The 22271-nt window shown below is 42.4% G+C and overlaps 3 protein-coding genes across 6 annotated transcripts in view; 2 read left to right on the top strand and 1 right to left on the bottom strand.

The window, feature by feature from the left end:
* nkain4 (sodium/potassium transporting ATPase interacting 4) overlaps positions 1-5867 on the top strand; it is a 48364-nt gene extending 42497 nt beyond the window's left edge. Inside the window, exons 6-7 of one of the 3 annotated variants that reach the window (XM_035159989.2) lie at positions 2487-2571; positions 3364-5867. In XM_035159989.2, coding sequence (XP_035015880.1) covers positions 2487-2571; positions 3364-3373 — 95 coding nt within the window. In that variant the 3' untranslated portion in view covers positions 3374-5867. Of the gene's footprint in view, positions 1-2486; positions 2576-3363 lie in introns of those variants that run through there. The other 2 variants (XM_035159991.2, XM_035159990.2) reach the window with 2 other exon arrangements.
* A 219-nt stretch (positions 5868-6086) lies between these two features.
* birc7 (baculoviral IAP repeat containing 7) lies at positions 6087-9604 on the bottom strand. Its single transcript, XM_035159075.1, has 7 exons — positions 8977-9604; positions 8354-8453; positions 8112-8193; positions 7919-7964; positions 7206-7415; positions 6497-6562; positions 6087-6296 (listed from the first exon to the last, which is right to left on the bottom strand). Exons 1-7 carry the CDS (start codon positions 9515-9517, stop codon positions 6097-6099), a joined length of 1245 nt encoding a protein of 414 aa, XP_035014966.1. The 5' UTR covers positions 9518-9604; the 3' UTR covers positions 6087-6096.
* A 2875-nt stretch (positions 9605-12479) lies between these two features.
* On the top strand, positions 12480-21027 carry LOC118110915 (YTH domain-containing family protein 1). Of its 2 annotated transcripts, none has more exons than XM_035159074.2 (6): positions 12480-12935; positions 13702-13726; positions 15818-15897; positions 16370-18010; positions 18167-18211; positions 18445-21027. In XM_035159074.2, exons 1-6 carry the CDS (start codon positions 12909-12911, stop codon positions 18469-18471), a joined length of 1845 nt encoding a protein of 614 aa, XP_035014965.1. In that variant the 5' UTR covers positions 12480-12908; the 3' UTR covers positions 18472-21027. The 2 variants fall into 2 exon arrangements, with proteins under 2 accessions (XP_035014965.1, XP_035014964.1); XM_035159073.2 differs by having other exon boundaries at positions 16370-18019.
* Positions 21028-22271: the final 1244 nt, after the last annotated feature.

The following is a 22271-nucleotide window of genomic DNA, read 5'->3' as shown; positions in this document are numbered from 1 at the left end:
CCCCCCGATCTGTCGAACATTAGCATGTCCTCCCTGGGGTCATGTGTCCATCCCTGCAGATATAAAAACCTGAGATTACTGCAGAGTCACAGTACTGAACGCTGATCGTGGCCTTTCCCAACGAAGACAGACACCACACGTGAGCGGGTGTTAGTTAGTGGCTTCTTCTGTCCAGCGTGAAAGGGGCTGAATTGTTGCCTGGAACCTTCCTCTTCTTTTCACGGGTGATTAAGTTTAAATGCAGTGTCCATCAAGCACACCTGAAGTTTTCATATGCAAAATGAACCGAGCATAAACCCACTAAACCAGTCTTTAAAGTAGATGATAAGCCTGTGCTGCAATGATGGCTGTGTAATGGTGTGTGAGGACTGAGGGTCAGTGCTGGAGCTCCCTTAAATGCAGAGTGTGTGTTAGAGACAGAGAGAGAGAGAGAGACTGTGTCTTCTATCTCATATTATAGAGATTGTTACAGATATGCTGTGAAGTCTGGAGCTGTTTGTCTCTTTATCTCCATCTTTGTCTCCGCCCCGTCTCCCCTCGATTTTCTCAGTCTTCCTCAAACTCTTTTATTCTCAAACGCCCTCATTTTCCCTGCTGGTCTTCTTCCCTTTATCTCTGTGCTCACACACACACAGACACACGGTTGAGATGCAGCAGTCTACTGTACATTGACGTCACATGGTTTCCACTTAAACTGAAACATAATCGTCTGACATTATTCCCTGCTTGTGAAGGGGCTCCACACACATGCCTTCAGTGTTGACCTACATACCTTTCAGTTCTTGCGTGTGTCCAAGTGAGAAGCAGCGACTTGAGCCCGAGCTCGTCTCTCAGAGCAAAAGCACTGATCAACTGCCAATATCCGTTTCCAAGGTCGTGACCTTTTCTCGAAAGAACACATTAAATACTGGCATCCACACTTGAATACCAAGCTAACAGCTTTTTGCATTTATTTGTAAGTTTTGTTTGCTATTCACACAACAGCCATAAAGAACAGATTACTTCAGAAAGACTCAAAGTCCCGTAAAACTTTACAAAGACACATTACCCAGCCTGCAGTATGTTAGTGTCTTCTCTGATTTCACTCCTGTAAATATACACTGAAAAATCTGACTGGACTCGACTTGGAGACATTGATTGTCGGCCAAAAATCCCAGTCCTGTAGTTGTTGTTGTGATGTTTCACTCAGAATCAAAGTGTTGGATTTACACACTGACAGACCGACAGATATCCTCCGTCCCTTGAGTTGTTGGATTATCTAAAAACGGCAGCCGTCATTATCATCTAAGTGTATTCCTCAGCACAGTTTATCGTGGCAGGAGATGGATCCCCACCTGCTCATAATGAGAAAATCACTGGTACAGAAAAGAGCAGGGAAGAGGGGTGCGTGTGCGTGTGCGTGTACGTGTACGTGTACAGATGAATCCTATAGAGGATCAGGGCAGGGTCAGAGGATAGGGACAGCCCCCCCACCACAGCACCCTGTGGCTCTGTGCGCTCATCCTGTCCACCTATCAGTATTCTGCAGACCACCCTGGCCTCCTCTTATCAGGATGGAACCGATTTGGCCTTGCGGTACTTTCCATGGCTGGCTTGTGTTTTTTTGCTCCTCCCCACAGAAAGTCACAGATCTGCCCTTGTAGTTTTTTTCGTCTTTTCCTCTTGGTCCGGGATCCACTGTTTGTTTGGGGTCTTTTTCCACTGAATCAGGTTCCTCCTCTCGCGATGTTTACAGGAGTCTCACAGCCCCCTGGACATTCTGGCCTCTTTCACAAACTCTCGCTCAACTTAATCTCTTTGCCCCCCCGTCAGTCAGACCGACCAGCATGACTCTCCTCGTCCTCCCCTGCGTTTCCGCCCTCTCTCCCACTCAGCCTTTGTGTCCCCCAAAGAGCCGCGAGCACTTTCCTTCATCTCAACAAAAAAAAACATCTCTCCGCATCTGTGAAAAATACGCAGCCCTTTGGTACCAGCATGTCCCTCTCGTTCCCGGCGTGGCGTAACACTCGTCGGCTCGTCTGCCCTTCGCCTGGAGTCTGATCTTCAGAGCGAGAAAATAAACAGAGAGGGTTGAGCGTTTGGTTCGGCGGCTGAAGGTCACCTCTGTTTCTGAGCGATAAAAAGGCCTCTGCTATTTTGACAGCTGGCCAGCTTACACCTGCTCCCCAGCTTCCCCTCGGGCTCGAGGCAGATGCACAGATGAAAAAAGAGTTAAAGCAGAGATTTTTAGTTTTTTTTGTCAAAGTTAAAAAACTGAAAAGAAAGAAAAAAGTGTGTCCTGTTCTTGGCAAGCTGTCAACACACCCTTGTTTTACTCCTGTTCCCACTGTGTCCTCTTTGTTTCCATCTCATTCCTCATTCAGCTCATGTTGTTATTGTTTTTGTGTTTTTGGTCACGCATGTTTGTTTGTTTTTGTTAAGCGTCTTATTTGGTTATTGTCTTTTGATTTGCTCCATAATTTATGTGTTTAATCCTTTGTTTTCAGTTGATTTTATTGGTGGATTTGACCCATTCCCTCTCTACCATGTCAATGAGAAACCATCTCATCTACTCTTAAAGCCCATGTACCTGTAAGTATGACGGTGCTGTCATCCCATTGTACACTGTGTGTCCCTCTGAGTTGTAAATGTGACTGTATGCATATCACCATTGACGTTTTGAGGTATTGCACATTTTGGGATGCACTCATTTTACTACTTGTGTGTGGTTGTTTCCTCCTTTTTCCCCTGAAGTTTTTATAAAAATCGAATTGACAAAATATTCTCAACTCAAGGTCAATTTACACATTTGCTGCGGAGCCTTTTATCATTTGGTTAGGACGCAGTATAGTTTGGAACACGAGAGTGACTCGAGGAGGTTGTGCAGACGGGTCCTTGCTCAGTATCTGGGGATTTGAGTCATGTCTGGAGAGAAAAGCACTCTGTGAAACATGCTACATCCTGTCAGAGGGCTTTGGGGAATAAGAAGTCCTTTCATGGTGCTGTTTTGTGTGTTTTTGGTTGTCTGAAAGAAGCACACGAAGAAGAACGTACAAAAGAATCTGTCTAAAATTGGATTAATCAATTAAGTTGCAGATAATTTAACAACAATGGGCCTTGGAAGTTGTGTAATAAGTCTCGGCCAATGTGAAATTAATGTCTTATTAGCTCCTTGACAGTTTAATCAGCTCCGTCTCTAATGGGAGGAAGTTTTTGTCTCTTCAATCCACAGGGAGTTATATTCTGGATAGATTCATCCGGTGTGTGTGTGTGTGTGTGTGTGTGTGTGTGTGTGTGTTGTATGCTGGGCACAAGGTGTGCATGTGCATGTGTCCAATGGCTGCTAACCTCTGCTCTTCCTTCCCGTGTTTCTCTCCTTTCCAGGTCTACGTAAATAGGAGAGCGTCCAGCAGGGAGGTGACACAGCAGATTCCCACGGAGACAAAATGGCTGTTTTGACACAAACGTCCCCAGTGCACCGGGGCATGCCAGACATTCCTCCCCCTTCTTGATTTCAGTTCTTTAAACATGTCATTTACTGGTGTGCCGCCCAGAAAAGCCAACACTTCTCAGTTAGGGTCCATTGTTTTCCATGGAGAGATGACGGGCCCTGAGAACGAGGGGGGGGGCGGATTACACTGGAACAAAGCCTCATATTGTGTATTTAGGGAAGTATCAATCATTTTCTTTGTGTTGAGTTCTCTGCTAAGGTCCCATTGCTGCACTGACCTGCCCATAATGGTCTCGAAACTCCCCCTGAACATGACTGTATAGAACACGTGCAGCATATAAATACAGTGTGTATGTAACCAGGAACTGCCCAGCGTTCCCAGTCTGTGTCTTCGAGGGGACTCAGTGATTTAGCGTGTCATTGCCGGTTTGGCTCAGATCTTGGCCAGAGGGCTGAATTACAGTGGAGCCTGTGGAATGAGCTATTGTGTGCCGCCTGTTTACTTTAGGCCAGGATCTGTGTGCATAAATACACAAGTAAAGCAGGAAGGGGCAGAGGGAGGGGAGGGAACAAAAGCACCAAAACCTTCAGCGGCATCTGTCAAAAATAGAAAATGTAAATAATGAAAGGGGGATTTGGATTGAGAGTCTGACATGTGAAGAAGTGTCAAGAATGAAAAAGAGCTTTAGCTTCCGAGCGGCGTTCAGACACAAGGAAACAGCATGTTGAGTTTTACCTTTTTATTTTTGGAGTCTTATTATTGTGACTATTTTTCGCCAACAGCCTCGTCAGATGATGTGCCGAGAGCTTTTCTTCTCACTTCTCCTCTTAACTACTGACGACACATCAGGGCCGCTCACACACACACACACACACACACACACACACACACACACACACACACACACACACACACACACACACACACACACACACACACACACACACACACACACTCTCTCGAGCAAGGGTTGCACAGCGTATTTTTAACTTTCAGCGGAACAATAGAGATTGTTTTACTACTTCATATTGCACACAGCAGTGTTTGAGTCCGTATGGGTATAGTCCTCAGTGTAGAAGTAGCATGGCTATACGTGAGTGGATCAGATGTTCGTCTCCTGTCGGTCAAACAGTTTAGATTCTCAATGGTGATAGTCTCAGTTGTGATTGTTTTATAGCATGTTTTTTACAGGGTTTGTATTGTAATTATGTGTATAACATCTTAAGTGATGACAAAATAGTAAACCAGTATCTTCAGACGACTTTACAGTGAATGAGCTGGTGACTCTGGAACAGAAATCTTCTGCTGAGTAGTTTCTTACTCACATTTCCTTTAATCTGATCCAGCAACATTATAAGTTGACATAGGCAAATGTGCATCATATCTCTCTGAACCGATTGGTAGCACTTTTTTATTTTCTTTATGTTTTATCTATCAGGACTATACAGTCTGTTATGGCGCCTCACTGTTTGTGTGAATCACTAGTTCCTCCTGGTGGCCAAAGTGTTCATGTACAGGTTACAAGGCCCCTGCCACAAGCCTGCCCCTCAGTAAATCTCAGTGTTTTATCTTTCATTGATTTTTAATGGTTTGTCAAGGGTTTCTGGAAAGTAACTGTCATGTAAAGAGAGTCAGACATTTTCCTGATTTATTTCAATACTTCATTTCAGTCCTTTTCTTTTATCACCCAAGTTAAGGTCTGTTTTTAGCCACTGAATTTGAATCCAGAATATTTTCAGTATGTTATTCATTTGATTGCAGTACACTTGCAAAATCTTAGAATGTAAATTATTTCTATAATCGAAACAGTTTCGAACAAAGCAGTATTTTTTTGTCCATTTAGCAGCTCAAAATATAATTCTGCTGGGTGTCTGATTCCCCTGTGGTATAGGATGTACTTCATTCTACCTGATATTCTACAATTTTGATCCTGAAAATCGTTCAACAACTTTCTGCCGGCTAATGTCACAATGATGGATTTTGATTTGTCCCCTCTATACTGGATAGATGCAATAATTTATATGTTCTTATTGTCTTTATAATTTAAAGTCCACACACTCCTGGTAGTTTAAATCTGGGGTGTGGGTTAGTTCAAAACACAAATCACCTCATATTGTAACATAATCATTACAAATAGTAAAATGCTACTATAGTCATTACGTTAACACTAGTCTTCCTCTCAGTGCAATACAGCCTAAAACCTGGTATGGTTGTCAAAGTGTTTTTCCCCACTGAGAAATAAAAACACCTCTTTGTAGATAATTATTTTTCTCTGCATAGAAAGTGGGAAAGTGGATGTTTTTGTATTTCTCTTTATTTCATGTCCTGTGTTTCTCCTGTTCCCATGTGATCTGATTGCATAATCCTATTTATCCTGAACTGTGCTTTGTGTTCATGTAAATAGGTGTTTGTTAATAAAAGAATGTGCTCTTTTAACGACCTTGTGTTGTCATTTAGTCGAGATTTGAATTGTGTAAAAAATAAAAACAACGCACAAACGGCTGAACAGCTTAAAATGTTTATTATAGAAAATAGTCTGTGAACTCTGACAACACAAGCAACCAGCACTCTTGCTTCTGATCAGTACAAGGGGGAAATGAGTACAGAAGAAAACTCAAGGCCACTCATGTAACCCCTGTAAAGCAGTGGCTTCTCTACTGCAGCTTCAGGACATGAACGCACGAACGCTGCCCCTGATGACGGCTCTGCAGATGGGGCAGTGACGCAGGCTGGCAGCGCAATCGCCACACACCACCAGATGACCACAGGGGATGAAGACGATGGACACCAGCTTGTCCATGCACACCTTGCAGGTCCTCTCCTCCTGCAGCTGCCTCAGCATCTCCTCTGGACTGGGGTCCTTCACTGTGTGTCAGATCACATATAGAAAGAAAAAAACACATGAAGACACACAAAATACAAGCTCAGTGTTATGTCTGAAGCCAGATCGCTGCAGGATAGAGGAATCATACGCCAGGAGTTCAATGGTGTAATTCATTATGAAAGTATTTCAAGCACAAAAGTGGCTTTTATTCCTGATAGTCATATAGATGTTGACCTCTGACCTTTCCCTCTGATGGGTGTTTGTGTTCTCACACTTCCAGCACTGGAGCCCTGCCTCGTCTCAGTATCTGAAGAGAACAAACATTACAAAAAGACAGTGACACACCACTGAAATATATCAAGTTATTAAATGCACTCCTTGAGTATAATTGTGTGAATAGTCAAAAATGACTACTGATACTTAAAGAAGCAAAAGTAAATGTACTCGTCCGACATAATCTGCCATGACTGTCATATTACAATTCATTATATAACAGGTGGAACCATTGTATCTGCATGATACAGATACAGCTTCCTCTGATCGGTCACAACATACATATTTAGGGGTCATGACAAGATTAATGGAAAATAAAAGGAACAGGAAGGAAAGATTTTGGGGACTTTCTCTATTATCTTTTCAGGTTTCTTCATCTATGGGCCTAAAACCATGATTTAAATCAAATCTGAGAAATTCAGAGGGGAAATGTCTGAGAATTCTATACATTTTAAAAGGCTCCAACCGGACATGTTTACCATGAAATGTATTTTAGAAGTGTTGATGTAAAATAATAATCTAAAAAGTAACTGTAACTATATAGCTGGCCAATAAATGTAGTGGAGTAAACACTACAATGGCTGCAGAGTAAAAAAGTTGAAATACTGAAGTATATCAAAGAAAAGTACTTTAAGTTTAAAAAAGTACTTAGTTACTCTCCAACCACTGGCTGTTACCTCTGCTCTGTGGCCCCCTCTGTCTTTCCTCCTCCTCTGCCTGCAGAACGTCGGTGACCAGGTCAGATACTGACATGTAGTGCTGGCCTGTCAATAGAAACTTGGTCTGGACCAGACTCTCCACCATTCCGGCCTCGAAGCCCATCTGAAGCACAGTCTGCACCACAGGAGAGAGCATGGCCGAGGTAGCCGCCAGACCTGCGACCACATCTGAGAGACGAGAGGGAGGGAGAGGAGAGGAGAGGAGAGGAGAGGAGAAATTGCGCAGCTTACGTTTATCTGCCATTTCAAACCACAGATCTCCTTTATGTATCTGCTGAAATGGATTATAAGTGTGATTCCTGCATTGTATGGTATAATTGGCCTCTCCTGTCTGCCACTTCAACAGTCAAATTATTTCCATAGTGCTCCCTAACTACTGCAATCCAATAACAAACATAAGTCCGCAGTGCTGGAGAAAGGTCTGCTTTTATCCTTCAAATCCCCGTTTCAATCAAGGTGGTTCTCTCAAGATTCAATCATCGCGCTGCAGTTTCGCTTTTCTTTCATTGGAAAAACCAACTCGGCGTGTTTGCTCTACCTTTCCCCCTTTTGTGTGAACAAGCAAGAGTGGATGTTGACATTTTGATGATGTGCATCAAAGACGGAGGCTGACGTTTATGTCCACATGTCCTTCATTTACTGCCTTTTTTAAAACATTTTATAGGACTTACCATTTCTGGAGCCGTTATCTCTGCTTGTCGAGGTCTGAGATCCACCCTTGAAATTCAATTCACAATGAAAATCGTGAATTATTTAAATACAGGAGCAGCATAGTGACATATATTAATGTGGAATTGTTGTAATTATTATTATTGTGTCTGCAGTGTGACAAACAGATATTATCTAGATGCGAAGGATTCTCACCCCAGTCTCACCCAGATGGAAATGAGTATCTTGGATGTTGCTGATATACTCCTGCCCCCTCGACTGGATTAAAAACTCACACCTGAGGAATATAAATTTGTCATCTTGTTTTTTTTTTTATCTCAGAGCAAAAACCAATGCATAGCATATTAATGAAACAGCCTAATTTGCCAGTGCATAAAAAACAGGAATATTATGTGTTCGACAAATGTCTGTATACTGTATCCTAGTCCTGGTGTTACCGTGGAAACCACTTGGCATGTTCCTGCCAGGGGTCATCTCCCGGCTCCCAGTTTCTCAGCCCGCCATCACAGTAGAAGCATTTGACATTGTCACCGTGACCTGTCGGTATGAACCAGACTGCTGTTAGAAAAAGGGCAGTGACACCGACTGGACGCAGAAAATCAACTTGCACTCCACACTAGAATAAATAACACAACTGAATTTGTCTGATTTGACGGGGATTATCTTTACAAACCATAACCTGTAAATTAAAAGAAAGGTAAATCCACCTTTTGCGAAACAAAACTAACATCATTAGCTTCACAAAAATGCTCCTCGTACGTTAATAACTTTGTATAGGGTTTCATGATATTGTGTCCACACCCTGTGTATTGCCTGAAGCTGCGGAGCCCTACTTCTCTAGCAGCCCCAGCTTTGTCCAGGTTGTTCTGTCCACAACAGGATGACTCAGCAGGACAATTGTACCATGAACCCTCTCACAAAAGAGAGGTCACTCTAGCAGAGACTGGGTCAGTGCGGAACATTTCACTCATATATACGCCTGGATACAAAAAAAATGAAGAAAGCAGATATAAACTTAAGATACAAATGCTGTCAGGTTTTAGAGTGAGACAGTGAGCACCTGTGTAGAAAAATCCTGCCCTAGCCAGAACATCTGGCTGGATCGAGGCCTCAGTGGGCCAGTTGTGGAAAGTGGTGAGCCGGGAATCCTCCGCCTCCATCTCTGGATACACCGCTTGTCCAGCTGTCCCCTGGTCATCCATAGTCATCCTCTGGAGTTGGCTCAACAACTGGCCGTCCACGGAGTCCGAGAATCCAACTTGGAGAGGGATGTTTCCCACAGCTTGGCCCAATATGAAACTGCAGGTGGGGAAATGCCTCCTGTGCTCCGCGGCTGGGCTGTCCCCGTGGACCCAACATCTTAAAATCCCCCCGCAGCAGAAACACTGGACTTTATCTCCGGGGCCGAGGAAGAAGAAGCCCGCTCTGGCCAGCTCTCCAGATGTTACAGGTGCATCCGCTGGCCAGTTCTGAAAAGTTCGAAGTCTCTCCGTTTCCCTTCTCATCCGAGGCTCCTCGAGAATGTGCACCATAGTACTTCTGTCATCCGTCATTCTGTGGCAAGTAGCTTTTCCTTTCTCTTTGTATCCTGTGCCAGTCATCCCTTTTGCGGTCCATAGTGGAGCGCACGCTGAACTGAAGGTGAGTGCAGCACAGCGACTGGAATAATATGATCAGCTGTGTGGGCCTGAACGCTGGCCTACAGGAGACTGCTTTCCAGAAAATCCACTAAATGCCAGAGTGTGTGCTCATTGATGCATGAATGAATGACAGCCTGAATATGACATGTTGCTCTGCCTCTTAGGGGAGAAGGCCCAACATGTAAATAACTGTGGACGTGTACTTTAAACCTAACAATGTTGATTTATCCCTATTGAAGGGAAGTTACAGTGATATTAAAGTATAGCAGCTAGAACAGAATAAGCTCACAACTGATGATTCCGCACTGGAACAAAGTGAATATTGTGCTGGTTATCCAGTTAGAGTTCACGGAGTTCAACTCGTAAAGAAAAGTTGACCTTTCAATGTATTGGAAGCACAAAAGTGACTTTTTCTGCTGCCTATCTTAAAACGTATGGACACTGATCTGTCTCTCTGTTGGTTGTTAGTGTCTCCACGGCCTGCAGGACGTCTCTGCACTTAGGTAGGTTTAACAGTGAAGATAAATGACTTAATAAACACATAAACAATAATAAGTCTAATAAATAAATGATCTAAACTAGGTCTTATTATGGTTCATTTATCCAACTTATACAATGAAAATTGAACCAGGAGAACAACTCGCCTTCCGAGAAAACTTTTGAGGTGTGTTGGCTGCTGTGGTAAATTTAAGGAGAGTTTAACTCAAATAAATAAAAAAATGGCTGGAATGGTTAACAGTTATATCTCTAATGCAAATGGGCATGAACACTGTAATGCACTGCTTTATATATGTATGTAGGCTGTTTTATTGGAGGGCCTGTTACCTGGGTAAAAATCTTTTAGTTTGCTGGTATATCCGGGACTCTTATTTTGAAAAAGACAAACCAGAAGGTATGTTGTGTTAATGCACTGTGATATACATGTGAATGGGACAAAGATTTGGTGGCACAGTTCAGACAAAGGAGCCTCAGTCTTGTTATTTAATATTTTCTATAAGTAGAGGCGAGCCCTGTAACCATTGGAGACATTTGTAAGGAATCATTTATAGAGATAATTTATTTTATTAAGGCTACTTCATGTCTTACTTTGTGGCTTTGGATGGAGTTTAGTGGTGTTATCATGGCACCGAAGCCTGAAATAAAGTTGTAGGTAAATCAACTATTTCTACTGGTCAGACCCAGACTTTTAATTCACCCTCAGTTACAGATTTTAGCCTTAATCATACAAATTATCTGAGGAATTAATTAATGAAATAGGCCTTCATATATGAATCATTCCAGTGTTGGTGCCCATTGATAATTTACTCACAATAGTTTATGATTAAACAATCATATATGTATATATTATTCATTATTTATGCTGCTTGTTTATTTATTTGGTTTATTTATATAACATTTTACTTTGAAAGCCAGCGGCCTCTGTTTCCGTCTCTGGATTTGTTTCTTAAAGTTTTTATTGTACAAGTTGGATAAAGATACGAGTTGACTCAGAGTTCGATCAGATAATAAGATCACACCGATCATCATTCATTTACACTAAGAACCATGAAATAAGGCAATACCCCATAAAGTCCTCTGGCAGGAGCCTTTACACTGTTCCAGATTCTGAGGGGGACAGAGCTTCCTTTCAATCAAACCTCAAAATGTACTTTTATAATATACCACGTGCCCTGATTATAGTTTGAATCATTGTATTGGGAGGGCATGCTTGAATCTCTGTCACATGTTTAGTGTTTTTATTCTTTTATGCCTGGGTTTTTATTAGATTTTTGTTATGTTTATGTATTATTTACTTAACTTGTATATTTTTATTTGTGAAACACAAAGTTTTGAGAAGTGCTACAAACATAAAGACATAATTATTATTATTATCGTGACATTATTGTGACAAGTGACATTTTTCAATATTCAACGTGAACAACTGCAGGTGAATTATACTCCATGCATGGAGCCTCCTGGTGGTGAACCACAGTAATATTGTTTGCTATTTAAGATAAGATAAGATGAAATAAGATTAGAAAAAGATAAGAAAAGACAAGATAATCCTTTATTAGTCCCAAAATGGGGAAATTTGCCATATTAGAGCTGCAGGAGTCAAATATAGGCATCACTAAGTAATAATAAGTAAAATGCAATACTCAAATGTAAGGATAATAATACTTAAATGTACTTATTTACTGTACTTACTGCAACATGTCCATGTCACATTGCTACAGTCATCCGCAGATTATCGTAACATCCTCTGCAGTGTTACAAGCCACATGCATTCACACCCTCACACGTGACTCTCTCTGAGGTTTCTATGTTATTTCCCCTGTGTTTTTTGGGGGGGGTTGTTTTTCTTGTTGAGCCCTGAGACAAATTTGTGAATACGCCATACAAATAAAATGTGATTGATTTATTGATAGATTGATAGATTGACACCCTGACCACCCACTCACTTTTCAAAACACTCTCTGACTATAGATATCTGTGTCACCTGACGATGCAGCATGGTTCTAACTCCATGAGGGATTTAATGAATGCATTATTACACATCAGTGATTTTGCCTCATTTCATTTTGTCTTTTTTTTTGTTTTTTGTTGCATTCCAGTGAGACTCACATGAGCAGAAGTGAATCAGATGCACTGAGGCCCCTCTGCAGAAAAACCACACACAGTCTGCTGATCGCCCCCCTGGCGCCGTGCGCCGTGCACCGTGCACAGCCCCGGAGTTTGCAGGGGAAACGTCTCCAGAGCCTGTGCACACGTGAGTGAACTTCTTACATATCGAATGCATACGAGTTGTTTATCATGCAAATCACAGACTGTAGCTTCAGTCACCTGTTTTTTAAAAAAATGGGAAGGTTGCACCCCCCCCCACTCCACTCCCCTCCCTCTCCTCTCCTCTCTCTCTCTCTTTTTTTTTTACCCCCGCAGGGAACGACGTGAACTGCAGCGGCTCGAAGCCCGGATGGAGCAGCCATTGGGGAAGTGTACGGGGCTTTAACGTTTTCTCTCTCTGGAATAAGAAAAAAAAAAGAGACAAAGTAAAGGCGAGGACAGAAGTGCGCCCGAGACCCGAAACAGCTCCGAGACCTTCGCACCGACCCGAACACCCCCCGCACCAGGACCCTGCCGGCCGCTCCCGGACCCAGAATCCGCGGCGAGCAGACTCGAAGTGTGGAAGTTGGGAGACGTGCACACAGCGGAACACACACAGCTGAGCTAGCCGCACGCTAAAGCCGCACAGCTAGCCGCGGAGCTAACTTGAGCTGGGGAAGTTGCCCTTTTTTTCCTCCACACCGCGGGGCTCGAGAATCCAGTCACAAGCTCAGGCTCTGTGAGAATCCCGGGACTTGCTTCATGAATTATGTCTGCCACAAGCATTGACCCTCAGGTAGGAAGGACGCGGCGCCTTGTACGGGGGAGGGGGGGAGGGAGATCGCAAAGCTAAGCTACCCGCTAACGTTGACGATTTACTGGGCTACGGCTATTCCTCGGAAGAGCTAGCTAGCTACTTGCGCTGGCCGGTGCTTGTAGCTAGTAAGTTAGCAACATTCCGGGGAAACGGCTTCACCTTTTACTGCGCGTTTAAGGGAAGCGACCCCATTATATTTGACTGAAATATTGTTCAATGCATCTTTGTGTGAATCTATGTTATTAATGGCGTCGACTTTAGTAGGAGAAAATCCTCCTTATATTCCTGAATATGTGAAACCTGAAGCTAACGACTGGAAGCTGAAGCTAACCTCCTCTTGTCAATCACAACTTTTAATGGAAATACCTGCTCGATCTCCCGCTACATGTTCCCAGCGTGTTGTTTTTAACTTCATTACAAGATGTGTTCACGCAATTAACGCCATTTAAAGGGATGGTGGTGGTGGTGGTGGTGGGGGGATACGTTAGTGAAAGTAAGGCAAAGTTGTGCGTGAATCACAGTTGTGCATCTTATCGTGCAATACTCTAAATAATGTGTGTAACTCCTGCAGCCAACTGGTATTTCAAAGAGTTTTTTACTGCAGAGTAACGTTACCTGAATGTTTTGCTTCTGCCAGTGTCTAGACAATATGTGAAGCGGCACTGTGTCAACCTGTGTGTGTGTGTCTCAAATCTCAAACCCTGTCGTCCATGTTTCTTCTTTCCATGTTCCAACCTGGATGCAGAGATCAAAAGGACAAGCGTCTAAAGGTGAGTGGAAATATCACTGAACATCTTTTCCACATCATTTTCTCTGGATCTCTACTCCGGGCCTACAGTTCATTTCCCACTAAATACACCAGCCCATCATGGACTCACAATCCGTCTTGGACACACATTTCTTTTACACTACAGCAAATCACATTTAGTATATTCCTGCATCAAATGCTGGGGTCTTTTGTACGTTATGATCACAAGGTACAGAATCTTGTGGTGTGGCTTTTCTTTTCAAGTTAATCTTCTTTCATCACCATCCACATTATTTAGGAGGGAGTATCTTCTGAAATAATTTGTCTCGCTCTAGGATGAATTGTATTTATCATATTTCAAATATGAATACCGTGCACAAACAATATTGAGCCGGGACACCAGTGGAAATAATAGTGTTTGCAGAGACATTGAAGTAGAGCATCCACCATGTTATTAAAAGGGCAGGTTAATTTCAGAAACCTCTCATTATCACAAACCTCCAATCATGGGGAACGTACTCTTTTCAGTTTCTTTGTCAATTGACAGTATCCGTGATGAGAGGATATATTGTCGTGTAAGCATTTTTTCGCCCCTTGCACAATGGTGGTGCATAAAGTCTGTGAAGAACTGGCCTTCACAGTTATAATTTGTTGCGATATTCTGTCCAAATCTGTCTTTTGAGTACAAAGCAAAGCCCTGAAAGATATCTTTAAAATGTCTGTAATTGCTATTTCACAGAGAGTGGAGTTTGTGGTCAGCTTGAGTTCTAGTAGATTGTCCAAAAAACTCACACTTGCAGCACAATGCACCTGGCTTCTGTCCACGTGCTGTAGCAGGGATATTTCAATCAAATCTGAAAATGTGGATAATTAAACTTGATTAGTCAAACTGATCAGTGACCTGGGAAAGAGTTCTGAGGAATGGAATAATGGCAGACGGGCGCTCTAGAGGCAGTGTCCTCACGTCATTTTGACAAAAATAGGACATGAAGATGGGGTCATATATTTTGGCAAACATAAGGCTGTATGGAACACACACGGCAAACAGTTGTGAAATACTTCCTATTTCCTAATTGATTCACAAGGTTTTTGGTCCCTAAAATATCAAAATTTGCAATGAAAATTAAAAAGGTTTTTTTTGTACAATTAACACTCAAAAACCCCAAAAATATTTATTTTACACTTGATTATAGAAGGAGCCGGAGAAAGCAATTTTATGGTGTGTTAGCCATTACATGTTTGTCCATTAATCAGCTAATGGATTAATTGACTGATCATTTTAGCTGCAGAGCTTTCAATCTGTCCACAGTCGCTTTTCTATGTGAAGAAGCGAACTACACACGTTTATATTCACCATTAATGTTTCATACTCAAAACATCATCAGCTGGGTGTTGGTCAGTTACTCAGGACAATTAGTACTGTTTTGTTATGGCCTCGTAATTGTATTTTTTTATGATGTTCATGTCATCTTTGATTTACTGCAGTTGGTTTAGAGGTTGGAGTGACACCGTAGTCGTTTTTCAGACATGACCTCCTGATGAATTCAAGAGAATTGTCTACGGAGTTTACCCAGAGTAACACAGCTGGAGGTTTTCTGCGCAGACGCGTCACAACAGCAACAAATCCTCTGCGTTATTCGGGTGTAGGAGGCAGACACAGGAAGTGACGTGTTAACTCCGTTCCGGAAATCACGTGATTTGGTTTGAAGCACCCGACGTCTTCATCGATGTCGTCTACGTGTGTGTCACCGCTTTTTCACCGGGAGATATTTGTTTTCTTTTTGTTTTCATTTTTTCATCTGTTGCGTGTTAGAAGCGTCATCAACTCCCCAACACTCGCTCGCGGTGAATCCAGCTGTGGATCGACTGCTGTGTTCACACATCGAATTCTCCTGGATTTCTACGGACTAACTATCTATCTCTTATCTCTTGTCTCTTATCTCTTATCTCCTAACTATTATTATTTACCAATAAATCAATGTGATCAATATTTGAATGGTGTTCGGTAATCCCAGGAAGATGATCGCTGTTGCAATCTGTCCCTTTAAAACTAGGCTATGTCATCCCAACATGTGTTTAAAATTTTAATTGTGTAATCTTTATTTTGTTGCAGTGCAAAATGGTTCACTGCATCAGAAGGAGACTGTCCATGACAATGACTTTGAGCCTTACCTCACTAGTCAATCAACTCAGGTAAAACTCCATCTGCTGAGAATTGTTACGAAATAACACACAGTTAAAACCAATACCACATTCTTTATAAGGATATTGTCTGTCATTGATGTATAACTGTGTGCACAATCGCACTGTGAGAATAAATTAACTTTCTAATTACTGAAATGTATTGTTGCGCATTAAACGAGACAAAACTCCTGTTATGTGCAAAATAGAAACCTTTTATGTGGGCAGCACACATTTGTAGAAGTATAACATGATCTGATTAGTGATTAGAATAGTTTTGAATTCTATTCTCAGTGAAATTATTGTATATTTCTACAATTAATGCCAAGTAAATGAATCATTGATGTTCAAACTGTAAAAATAGGACTTACAGTTTAATTTACTGAGATGAAATAGGACTTACAGTTTAATTTACTGAGATGCTTCAAATCAAAGTGTAAGACAATTGCTGATTTTGTGATTCTGCTGACTTTCATTCGTCCAGAACAACAGCTACCAGTCCATCACCGACCCCTACCTGTCCAGCTACTACGCCCCCTCCATTGGATTTCCATACCCCCTCAGTGAGGCTCCCTGGTCCACAGGAGGGGACCCTCCTATACCATACCTCACCCCCTACGGAGCCTTAAGTAATGGAGACCATCATTTCATGCCGGACACAGTGTTTGGCCAGCCGGGGGGCCTGGGAAGCAGCATCTACCCCCACAGGTTTAACTTTTTCCCTGAAAATCCTGCCTTCTCTGCTTGGGGCACAAGTGGCTCCCAGGGCCAGCAGACTCAAAGTTCAGCTTATGGTGGCAGCTACAGCTATCCTCCCAGCTCCCTGGGGGGTACCATGGTGCCTGATGGTCAGACGGGCTTTCACAGTGACACCCTCAACAAAGCCCCTGGTATGAACAGCCTGGAGCAGGGCATGGTTGGCCTGAAGATCGGAGGGGATGTCACAGGCCAGGGGTCAGGCGTCAAGGCTGTGGGATCTGTGATTGGTGGACCTGTAGTGGCCACAGGAAATGGAGCCACACCTATTGGCATGCCCCCACCTAAACCCACCTCCTGGGCGGCCATTGCCAGCAAGCCCGCCAAGATGCAGCAGCTGAAATCTAAGGTAAAGCCAGGGATGTCCAATCTAGGGGGAGCTCTGCCCCCGCCACCCATCAAACACAACATGAACATTGGGACCTGGGACAAGGGCCCAGTGACTAAAGTAGCCACAGCTCCAATGCAGCAGCAGCAGCCTCTAGGCATGCCTCATGGTATGTCTCATCAAGCCGCCATGCAGCAAGGACCCATGCAGCCCCCTCACCAGTCAATGATGCAGCCCCAGATGCAGCCTATGGCCTTACAGCCCCCCCATCATCATCATCATCATCAGCACCATCAACCTCCACCTCAGCCCTACCAAAACCATACCCAGCCCCCACCACCCCAGACCCGCTGGGTTGCCCCACGCAACCGTAACCAAGGTTATGGGCAAGGGGGCCCCTGCCCAGACGGTAGTGGTGTGATGGGTGTGGTTTGTGGTGGGAACAGTGGCCCCCAAACTTCTGCCAGCCAGGGACCTGGTGGAGAGTCCCATCCAGTGCTGGATAAGCTGCGTGCCAACCACAGCTACAATCCCAAGGAATTTGAATGGAACCTGAAGAATGGTCGTGTTTTCATCATTAAGAGCTACTCTGAGGACGATATACATCGCTCCATCAAGTACTCGATCTGGTGCAGCACGGAGCATGGCAACAAGCGGCTGGACTCAGCCTTCCGGGCCATGAATGGTAAAGGTCCTGTGTACCTGCTGTTCAGTGTCAACGGCAGTGGTCATTTCTGCGGTGTGGCAGAGATGCGTTCACCAGTGGACTATGGCACCAGTGCTGGTGTTTGGGCACAGGACAAGTGGAAGGGCAAATTTGACGTGGACTGGTTGTTTGTTAAGGATGTGCCTAATAGCCAGCTGCGCCACATCCGCCTGGAGAACAACGACAACAAGCCAGTGACCAACTCACGCGACACCCAGGAGGTCCCTCTGGAGAAGGCCAAGCAGGTGCTCAAGATCATCGCTACCTACAAACACACCACCTCCATCTTTGATGACTTCTCCCATTATGAGAAGAGGCAGGAAGAGGAGGAGGAGGTGCGTAAGGTGGGTAAAGTTACCTCACCATTTTATTTTTCAAATTTCTTTGGCACCTTGAGTAGAGTTAGTGTATCTAAATATATTCTGTCTTAACTGACTGTTGATTTGTGTCTCTTTTCTTGTCCATTTCCTCTTACTTGCTTCTTTTGACAGACCTTTGAACCTCCTCCGATACAAAACCGCTCTCGGTTGGATCAGGTAAAGAACTGTCATACTTCTTTGTGTCATTACAACAGCAGTTTAAAGATTTTTTTTTTCTGAAAGTCATTGACGATTACTTTTAATAGTGTGTTTAGTGCAGTTAAGATGAAAATTTAGATAATCTGATATTTTATTTCTGCTTAAAATATATAAATTCAAAATGTACTACAGTTTCCTGTGCTGTTATCGGTTTCTATATCTAATTATATATTTTGTTTCTTTCCCAACAGGAGCGCCAAAACAGGAATAAACAATAGAGGACATTTATCCTTGGCTTGATCAACAGTTACACTAGGACTTTTGATTTAAGAGACAGAAGAATATGAAAATGCAACCAAGCCCTTCATTTTTTTTTCCTATTTAATCCTGGTGAATCTCTGCCATTGTTGAGACTTGTGCTTTTTTGCCCCATACACCACCCACTTCTTGTGCAGGGATAACAAGCTGATTTAATGTATTACCAAGCCGCCACCACACTCTTTAGTTCAGCTTTTTTTCTTTTTTAAATAGTTTTCTTCCCGTTCAAGCTCGTACTCTTCTCTCACCACCAGACTGGTTTTCTCTCTACTGCTCCCACCCCCTCCTCTTTCCAATTGAATCAGGGTTTGACTGCACCATGGAGGAAAAAAAATCTGCCACTTTATATTTCAGTACAATCAGGAACAGAGGTGTCCTGCCCCTATTTGTCCATGTGGGGGCAACATTGCCATGCTTCAGAGTTTTAACTGTGCCAACAGGGTTGGAGGATCCCAAAGGCAATGTCGGACTTGGAACTGTGCGATATTAAAACTTCAATGATTTATCTATTTTTCATTCAGATCGACAAAATCTCTATTTTTTGGCTTACTACTGACAATTTTCATTTCAGAAAGCTGTTTTCTGGAGCCTTAATGTTTTTTTTTTCTAATTATTGGTGACTTCTCAAAAGAACTGCTCAAAACAGTGACACTGCTGGAGAAATCAGGGATAGTGTGAAGTCACACGGGACTCGAGACATTTCAGAGGAGGAATTGCAAAGGCCTCTGGGAAAGAAATAACGGATGTTTCCTCCACAACCAGAACTCTCACCATTTAAATCAAAAATTGTACTATTGACATCCTTCACACCCCCTCTGCTTTGCTTTCTTTTTGTTGTTTGTCTTAAAGGGGTCTTTTGTATGTTTCATCAGGAGATTCTGCTTGTGTACGCAACCCAGTCTGAGAGAACTGTCGCATCCACCATTTTAAATTGTTTTATAATCAGTTCAAAATGAAATGTCGCTTTTGCATTTTTGTTCCACAAAATGGGGGGAGGGTTCACATATTTGTCCATTCACCATCATTCTGTCTTAATCCTGTTTTTGTTTTTTTCCTTTTCCTTGAATTTGGTTTTGCTAAGTCTATCATGTTGGTCGTAATGCTAAGCTTTAACGTAGGAGCCTATATATTCATGGAGAAAGCCTAAAAATGTATAACCTAAAAATTAATGTAACTGATTTACTATCAAGTAAGAAAAAAATAAGAATGAAATGTGGTTTCTGTGTGTTTTTTGGTTGTTGAGAAAAAAAAAAAATTATCGTTTGTTGTAGACTGAATCCATTGATTATAAAACGGTAAAGTACTTTCAGGTATGTTCATGGGAAAAAAAGATAAAAGTTAAAAGAACAAAAGTCACTAATAGATGTGTGTGCCATGCATGGCAAGCTGCAATATAGTAAGTGCTGGAAACGAATAGGTGAGTGTAAATGTTGTGGAGTCCCTGAAAGGACGGTGTCCCCCCTGTTCTCGTTTCTGTCATTTCAGGGCATTCAAAGCCAGAGGACAGTTTATTCGTTAATGAGCATTTGAGATCAGCAGATTCTCTCGTGATTAGTTTGAGATTGTTACTTCAGTATTTTGTGGATTGTGAGGTTACCATGTTGCAGAGAGGAATAAGACGTGGATGTCTTTTTCGTACAGAGGGATCTTTTCTTGTTTTGCCACTTTTTGTTTTATTCAAGTTTAAATCTGATGTAGATTCCAAAAACCAAATCAGTTATTTTGATCCCAATTGTTGACAGTTTTTGTTTGAAATATTTCAGTTAAAAACCAATAGTAATGTCAGTTGCACCTGTTCAGATAATGTGGCCTGGACTCATACACATGAAGCTGTTTGGTCTTTTCAGATTATGTCAGACAGTGTGTTTGCTGTATGATCCATCTTGATTCTGTGAGTTTACCCCTTTATAACTTTGAGATGGCAGAAGAACTGCACTTTGCTTAACCGTTTGCTTCACGGCTGTATTTCGAGAAGTGTGAAGCTGCGCTGTATTTTTTACTTGGCCAGCGTCCCCCCCCCCTCCTGTAATGTAGAGAACGGACCTCTGACAGGATCCTCCCTTCTCCATCTCTTTTCCTTTTTTACCTGCACTAATCAATAGCTAGGTTGATCCAAGCAATACGGTGAACGCCCTTCATGTGTTTGCCTCCACCAACACCTGCTCTCTCCATCCGGCATAGAGTCAGGGGGAGATGAGAAGTTTGGATGCCACCGATGTCGCAGTCCACGGCCGTCTTTGCCTCAGGAAGCATGAGCTGGTTGTGATGATTGTACAGGGCTTTACGTGCACGTGAATGATAACTGTCAGAAGAGGTCTGCTGCAATAGACGGGATGTCAGACTAGCCATCAAAGTATATGTCTCAACACTACAAAAGGATTAATGACATGAAATATTAAACATTGATTATCTTATAGACCACAGTTGTAGTGGCATAATAACTTGTTCAAAAGAGCTATCTTGGTTTTTCTTTCTAGAAGAAATGGAGCCTTAATAAACTGTCCATTAAGAAATTACTTTGTGTTGCTCTCGTGAATTCTCCAGTAAGTAACCAGTCACCTGTAGTGACCTTCTACACAGAGAGGAAGCTCTGAGGGGCAGCCCCAGCTCTTAAATGTCACTGAAAGGTTTTCCAGGCTGGAACTGTTTTTGTGTTGTCTTATTTCATCATGCTGTTACAGTGGACTGTGAATGCTCTCTTCAAAGCACGCCTCTGTTTCCACAGGCTCAAGAGGTCGTCTACAGAATGTTAACATGGAGATGGAAGTGCTGTAGCCCAGGATAAACCTTTATGGTATTTTTAAATAATTTAAATGGAAAATTTGACATTTTAGATGCTAATTTAACTTGAAATTTAAAGACAGGTTAGTGTTAAATTCATGTATATGTTTCCAAAACATATTTTTGATCATCCAGTTCTTTAGCCTGAGCTGAACTAACACAGGTTTACAGCAAAATACATTTGTTCCTTTGCTCGTTTATCAGAAGACATTTTTCCCTCCTTTTCTCGACAGGAGCTCTCCATGGTGCTGATCTCAGCTGGAGGAAGGGCTGAGGGACGTTTTGAGTCACACAATCAAGAAAAGAGCTCAATCTTCAGTAAACACACTGTAAGTGATCAAATGGATACACAGATTTTCTTATGTTTTAAGTATACGACTGTTAAGTGTCGTAACGTTTTATTCCGATAAGGATTCCAGAAGAATCATCTTCAGATCGGCAGAGCAGGTCCATCAAAAATAAATAAATAAAAGATCAGATGTATTTCTGTAAATACTGCCTGCATGGCAGCAATGTACAGTTCCTCTTAAAATAACACAAGAACAAGAAGAAAACTCAGAGCACCTCAGGCTTTATTTGATGTCACATCATTACAAAGGATGCATCGAACTGAGACATAACATACGCAGGCAATGTCACATTTAGGCTTCCTGCTCTATAGACTCATAATATTAACCTAACTCAGTGAAGCAGACTGTGTATAACATAGACAAAGAATATGACTGACTCCACACAATATCCACGATAAGGTTATTTATTTGACCTCATGCTCAAATTATTGGTTGAACAGTAACTTGTACTTTGTTTTTTATATATTTATAAAGGCCTAGTGACCACCTGCAATAGAGAACCCTATCATTCAAATATGGGAGCACAAGTATTGAATAATCTGAATAATTTTAGTACATTAAAGTCACCAATGTGGGAGACAGAAACAGCTTTTGATCAATTTTCCCGTTTGTGTTTAATTTGATGTTTG

This window comes from Hippoglossus stenolepis, chromosome 6 (genome assembly GCF_022539355.2).
Source record: "Hippoglossus stenolepis isolate QCI-W04-F060 chromosome 6, HSTE1.2, whole genome shotgun sequence".
Taxonomy (NCBI): Eukaryota; Metazoa; Chordata; class Actinopteri; order Pleuronectiformes; family Pleuronectidae; genus Hippoglossus; species Hippoglossus stenolepis.
This window is presented reverse-complemented; position numbering and strand designations above follow the sequence as displayed.